At 49.4% G+C, this 6,905-nt stretch overlaps 1 protein-coding gene across 1 annotated transcript; it reads left to right on the plus strand.

Annotated features, from left to right (window-relative positions):
* Positions 1-2,521: 2,521 nt before the first annotated feature.
* LOC132590128 (uncharacterized) lies at positions 2,522-5,687 on the plus strand. The gene is made up of 2 exons (XM_060263381.1): positions 2,522-3,218; positions 5,569-5,687. The coding sequence occupies exons 1-2, from the start codon at positions 2,522-2,524 to the stop codon at positions 5,685-5,687; spliced, it is 816 nt and encodes a 271-aa protein (XP_060119364.1).
* Positions 5,688-6,905: the final 1,218 nt, after the last annotated feature.

Genomic DNA, 6,905 nt, shown 5'->3' on the forward strand with positions numbered 1-6,905 from the left:
GGCAGCACATCAAGAAGCTAACAGACTGCTTTGTTGAGCTTGAAGCCAGGGGCAAAACTGTAGCTCCTGATGACAGGGTGTATATTTTGCTGTCTTCGTTGCCGCCGGAGTTTACACCCCTAATTACATCCCTGGAGACGGTTGATGTGGCGACTCTGACTATGGAGTACGTGTGTGCCCACCTGCTTGATTTCCAGGAAAGGATTGCAGCTGTGAGCTATCCGGGAGTGTCAGCTGCAGAGCATGTGGCTATCGGCTCGTCTGGGAAGGCGTCCAAGAATGAGCCGGCTTGTGCTGCTGGCAGACAACCAAAGGCTGAAGTGGAGCCGACTGCACTGTCTGTCAGGCGTTGCTTTGGTTGTGGCTCATCCTCGCACCTGTTGCGCGTTTGCCCAGAGAAAGGGAAGCGGCATGGACGGAGGCAGCGAGGGCGGAGGACCAACAGCAGATGTGAGGAAGAAGCCCGGCTGGTCACTTCTGCAGGAGAGAGTACCGGGTCTGTCTGGATATTAGACTCTGGTGCAACAAGCCATCTCTGCTGCGACAAGGAGCTGCTGAGAGATGTTGACATTCCTGAACTCAGTCATGTTAGATTAGCTGACGGTACTGCCTCGGCTGTTACATGTACTGGCTGTGTAGAGTTTCCTGTTTTGGATTGCACATTCCAGCATGTTTTGTGTGTCCCCTCATTAAGGTCTAATTTGCTAAGTGTCAGCATGCTAATTGATGATGGCTATCAGGTAAAATTTGAAAAAACCTGTTGTAAGATCTTAGGAGGTGGGGGGAAGCTGCTTGCTACTGGGAAAAGAGATGGGAATGTATATGTGGTCCAGAGCCATTGTGCCCAGGCTGCACAAGTGTCAAATGTGCCAGTGCACGACCAATGCATCCATCTGTTCCATAGAAGACTCGGGCACTGTGGGTTTAATGCATTGAAAAAGACCCTACAGATGGTGCCAGGTCTGAAGGTGCCCTGCAGGTGTTACTTAGACTGCCAGGTCTGTAAAAAGACTAAGAGCAGGGCTTGTGCAGTAGCTAGGAAAAGCACCAGAGAGAGTAAGCGTGCTTTAGAGCTCATTCACCTCGATGTGATTGGCCCATTTCCAAAGAGTCTGTCGGGGAGGCAGTATTGCCTACCGACGAATATACCAGGTATTCCTGGGTGTTTGCCATGAAGCACAAGTCCGAAGTATATAAAATGTTTACTAAATGGGCAAAAGCGGTGGAAAGGGAGTTGGATATGCATATCAAAGCTATTCAAGACTGACCGCGGGGGTGAGTTTCTGTCAAATGAGTTGAAAAGTTGGCTGGAGAGCCAGGGCATTGCCTGCAGATTAGCTAACCCAGCCACGCCCCAGGAAAATGGGCTGGCCGAGCGGCATGGAGCTGTATTACAGAATTTAATATACAGCATGTTGGAGGATGCCAGATTGCCAATTTCTTATTGGGCTGAGGCCATGTACTCCGCAGCATATCTTTGTAATAGGATTTGGAGCAAGGCTGTGAATGACATGCCTTATAGAAGGCTATATGATAAAGTCCCTGACATGAAATTTTTAAGAGTTTTCGGGACGCAGGCTTGGGTGAACATTCCATTGAAAAATAGAAGGAAGGGAGGTGATTGGGCAGTACGCCTAACTTTTCTGGGCTACCAGCCAGAAACCAAGTCTTATCGCTTTTGCGATAAGAAAGCCAAGCTAACTTTCAGCAGGTCAGCGGCTTTTAACGAGCATTCCAGCTGGCCGAGGTTGCATGGCGAAGTTGTTTTGCTGCCAAGTACTGATAACGGTACTGGAACAAAGCCCAGACCTCCAGCCCAGGAGGTGGCAAGCAGTCAGCTTGAAGAAGTCGAGCCCGGTGCGACTGCTGGGCCACGAGTATCTGTCAGGACAACCAAGGGTGTCCCTCCGGCCAGATACGGGTTCCCAAATGTAAATCTGGTCAGCACCCCTGAGCTTGAGTCATATGAGAAGTGCTGAAGCTAGAAGGCACAGAGAGGCAGGCATGGTTTGCAGCAATGCAAAAGGAGTATGATTCATTGCTGAAAAACGGGGTATTTTCACAAGTGCCAAGGCCAGCTGACAGGAACGTCATCTCTTGTAGGTGGACCTATAGGATAAAGAGAAATGTCGATGGGGCCGTGCAACGAAAGGCCAGGCTGGTGGCCAGAGGGTTCAGTCAAAGAAAAGGATTAGACTACTAGCAAGTGTTCGCTCCCACACTAAAAGCGGAAACCCTAAGAGCAGCATTATGCAAGGCTGGAAGCACAGGGCAACAAGCCCATCACTTCGATTTCGAGACAGCCTACTTAAACTCCCCCTTAGACCAGGATCTGTTTATGGAACAAATCCCTGGTTTCGATGGGGGTGGTGGCGTATTGAAACTAAATAAGGCCTTATACAGTTTAAAACAAGCGGGTCACGCGTGGTACAAGTGCTTGAATTCAGCACTAATGAAGGTGGGTTTCAAACAGCATCTAGCTGACCCCTGTATGTTTAGCAGGGTGGTGGGAGAGTCCAGAATGGTTGTCCTCATTTTTGTGGACGACCTGATTGTTCTAGTGGACTCCAACCAGCAATTAAACTGGTTCCAGGAAACAGCTAGCAAGCTGTTTACCATCAAACACCTTGGGCCGGTAAGCTATTACCTGGGGGTAGAAATATCAAGGAAGGCAGACAGATGCTTTGAGCTGCCCCAAAGCAACAAAGTGAAAGCACTGCTGGCTCGGTACGGTATGGAGGAGGCTAGCAGTGTGCAAACCCCAATGACCACAGGGTATAGCAAAGAACCTGAGGGCAAGGTATTCCAGAACGTGCAATTATACCAGTCTCTAATCGGGTCTCTGCTGCATTTAGCATGCTGGTCCAGACCCGATATTAGCTACGCTGTGCACATATTGGGCCAGAAAAACGCTGAGCCCCACCACAAGGATTGGGTGGCGGCCAAGAGGGTGCTGCGTTACCTCAGTGGGACGATAGAGCGAAAACTATCCCTCAGAGTGGGAGAAAAGCCTGAACTTCGCGCCTATGCCGACGCGAGCTGGGGGGATCGGCCCAAGGCAAAATCGACTACAGGAATTGGAATATTCCTGGGGGATGCCCTGTTACTATGGAAAGCCACCAAGCAAACCCTGGTGGCATGCAGTACCTGCGAGGCAGAGTACGGGGCTATCAACGAGTGCGTGCTCAACATAGAATACTCTGGTCCCAAAGATATTTGTCTGTCCTCAACCAGGACCAGGACTTTTTCAATCCTGGCCCCATTGTGGTGAAACTCTCTGCCAAACACCATCAGGGCTCCGTGGAATCTTATGCAGTTCCACAGGGCCTGTAAGGCAGAGATGTTCTGCCAGGCTTTGGGCTGAGGACAGAAATGGTTTCTTTCCTGACTGGCACTCTTTCCTTGCCCTCCAGACTTGATCTATTCCTCTCCTCCCCCCCCCCCCCCCATGAGGTGGCCAGCAATCCAGAATGGGAAGTAATATGTAATTTTCCATCTGGTTCTTTTAGATTTTTTTTTTGTATTAGTGTTTGTGTTTTATTTTATGGTCTCTGATGTTTTTATCAAATATTGAACATTGCCTAGAGTCGTGCAGTAGCAGGGATTGAGCAATTCAGAAAACAAACAAACAAACAAATAAAATATGGAGAAGGAAGATGACATGCCACATACAAGAACACTACTTTGACCCAGACAGGGTCAAGAAAATGCAAGGAATCTCCTGATCAATTTGGTGGTGGTAGAAAGTGCTGTCAAGTCATAACTGACTCATTGTGACACTGTAGAGTTTTTTCAAGACAGCAGACATTCCAAGGTGGTTTTCCATTGTGTGCCACTCCACACACTGACTCCCAGACAAGTGCAGCATGAATTGCAATCCTGGCAGGCCTGAGCTGAAGCTACTTGGCCTGTCTCCTCTCCTGTGCTGAGGTCTGTGTGGCCTTAGCAGGGCACTCCTTGTGGTTGCACACTCCTTGGCCATCTAAAGTTTAGAAACTGCTTTTAAGCAGAGGTAAGTCTGTAACACATGAAAATAATAGTTTCAAAGAATCCCATGTACTCTTACTGCATTAACTTCTTAAAAGTTCTGACATCTCTTGTTCCAGAAAAAAAAAATCTGGTCCCATCCAAACACTAACCATGGCTGGCCCTGCTTAGCTTCTGAGATCTGATAAGATCAGGCTAGGCTGGGATATCAAGGGACTTTGGACCAAGTCCTAAAGGAAGCACTGAAAGATGCAATTGTGAACAAGAGAATAAATACATAGAGGAGTTTGCAGAGCTGATTTTTGCTAGTTGTAATGGTATTCAAACCCAACAAATGTGCGATCTAGAAAGGAAATGTGATGCTGATAGGCTGTCACATAGACCTTATGGAGCTATAAAGAATGTTAAACACAAAAGTTCTTAGAAGGAGTAGCTGATGATAACGTGAATCAAACCTGATGCTGAAAATATAGACCTGGTATCTCACACAGGATGTAAAGCCATCTGCCACTCAAGGAATGTATATTTGATAGAGCAAATTGCTGATGGTAGTAAAGAAGAAAGGAACAATGACTGATGCCAAGTTGAAGAAACCTGGCAACTGGTAACTCCTAGCCAACTGCTCCTGAAGATAGAATATTGTTGAAAGAGTGGAACTGGTTATATCTGAGAGATGGAGTATCATATCTACAGTTTCAAAGAAAGGTTGAAATGTTGACTGGGTCAGCAAAAGACCTATATGCTCACATCAGGGCCACATTACAATTTCATGGGTTTAGGTACTTTTCATGGTGTTTTATGACTGCATTCTTGTAAACCATATAGTTTACAGTCATGAAGCTTCTCGCTATAGTTCAAAAAAAATATTGATATATCAAGGGCATGAAACTAGAGAGGGCGTGGCTACGCCATGGAAGATCACAGTTGCCTGAATTCCCCGCTGCTCTCCCCCTCACACTACACAGCAAATTTTGAATCAACAAACAAGCGTTTTTTTGGCTGAATGATGGGCAAAAACGGAGGAGCTACTGCTGCCTCTCAAAAGCCAGCTTCAAAATCCTCTGCTTCCTTTTCATCTCTCTGAGATCTTTGATCAGATTCAAAGCTGGTCATTGCAGTTTCTATTTCACAAGTGGTGGAGACAGTATTAAATAAACAGGACCTACCAGCACTTTTTGAGGATATGGAGGGACATTTTAGAAAATAAATGAAGGCTCTCATCCAACCAGTAAGTGAACAATTAGAAGCCATTTAGTACTCCCTGGCCAAAACATCCCAAGTGGCAGAATCTAATGGTAGTGCGGCCCCTTCCCACCCGCGCCGCTTCACGCCAGCTCATGGCGGGGGCCGTTTTTTGGCTCCCCGGATGGAGTGGAGGCAAACAATCCTCCCTCATCTGGGGATGCCGGGGGGGGGCGTGGATCTGGGCTTTTTAAGCCTGGACACGCCTCCTGTGGCACAGTTTGTCCGGGTTTCGTCCGCTTCGCTGCGGGATCGTTGTTTGCGTTCGGTTCTTCCTTCAAGGCTGAGTTCTTCCTTCATCTCCCTTTCCTCCCCCCCCCCTTTTCTCTTTCTAATCAGCTGGTTGGCGGATCGGCTGGGACGCTGGTTATTTTGCGTGTCGTCCTGGAAGGGTGGGAGCATCGGGATTTGTGTGGGGAGAGGGAGACGGCCTGGTTTTCGTGTGCAGCGTCCTGTGAAACGTGCTTTGGACCCTCTTGTAGTAGCCAGGGGCAGGCAACCGGATGCTGAGTCCTCTTTTAGGAACTGGGTCTTGGACTACAGCCAGCTTGGTGTAGTGGTTAAGTGCCCGGACTGTTTGAGTCCCGCTCCCCCACAGCGGCTGCTTGGGGGGCGTGGGGGCAGCCAATATTCCTGGTAATTTTCCTGCAGTGGCTAGCTGATTGACTCTCCTCCTGCACCCCCCCCCCCCATTTTCTTAATTTTATTTCTGGGGGTAGTTATGGGTCCTAAAAAGGGACAAGGGGGTCCTAAAAAGGGTAAACAGCCCCTTAGGGGTGTGAGAAGGCATACGCCTATGCCATGCCCTGGGGAGGAGGATGAGGCTTGCACTAGGCTTGCCATAATTGAACACTTGGATGTGTTGGAAAGGCAGCATGGCTTGGACCCGGTTACGTCCGGGTTGGCTAAGGGTCGTAAGGTGGCAAGGACTTCTACTAAGGCGTTTGAGCAGGAGGTTCTGGCTCGCTTATCTTCGTTACAGGACATGGCCGCACAGAATGATGCTGCTGGAGGTCCGGGACGGGAGCTGGCAGACAATGGCTCTGAATCAGAAGTGGAGGGCGATTCCTCGGACAGGGCAGGCCCTTCCAGGCCTGGTGGGGTTCCGGCTCCAGTGGTGTTAGCGGTCAATGTTGAGGACCCTGAGGGTAAGCGGCGAATTCAAGGTAACAGCGGCGGTTGGCCCTGGGGGGGTTGGGGCTCCTCCTGCATGCCGGGTCCAACCGGCTCCACGGCTATGTTTGGGCCCGGTGGCGTAGGTGGGTCCTCTGACTTCTATGGCAGTCCTGAAACTTGGGCATCGACATCTCATGGGCAGCCTTACCCTTGGGGCCCTACTCAGGTCACTTCACCGGCAGCGGTGCCTTCCACTTCACAAGGGGTTTCGACGCAGCAGTTAACGGGGACATTGCCATGGGGTCAACAGACCTATAGTCATTGGCCTGTAGGATGGCCGCCCGCCCAGTGCAGCGGTTGGGGCCTGGCCTCGACACATTATGGTTCAGTCCCCTTTCAATCCTGACCTTTCGGAGATATGGCCATGTTTCTTGGTAACCATTTGATGGTGGCTACCAGGGAGAAGATCTTGTGAGGCGAGTATGTGGCTGTCTTTAGCCTTTTCTATAGGGAGCTTGAGAAGAAGGATAAGGATGAGATGGACGAGAAGGACAAGGAGA

The sequence above is a fragment of the Heteronotia binoei genome, chromosome 1, assembly GCF_032191835.1.
Source record: "Heteronotia binoei isolate CCM8104 ecotype False Entrance Well chromosome 1, APGP_CSIRO_Hbin_v1, whole genome shotgun sequence".
NCBI lineage: Eukaryota > Metazoa > Chordata > Lepidosauria > Squamata > Gekkonidae > Heteronotia > Heteronotia binoei.

Excerpts from the sequence above, each read along its gene's own strand:
- LOC132590128 (XM_060263381.1), top strand. The coding sequence starts at position 2,522 with ATGGTTGTCCTCATTTTTGTGGACGACCTGATTGTTCTAGTGGACTCC. Across the intron at positions 3,219-5,568 it reads CTCTGGTCCCAAAGATATTT|CTGGTTGGCGGATCGGCTGG; the intron begins GTCTGTCCTCAA and ends CTTTCTAATCAG.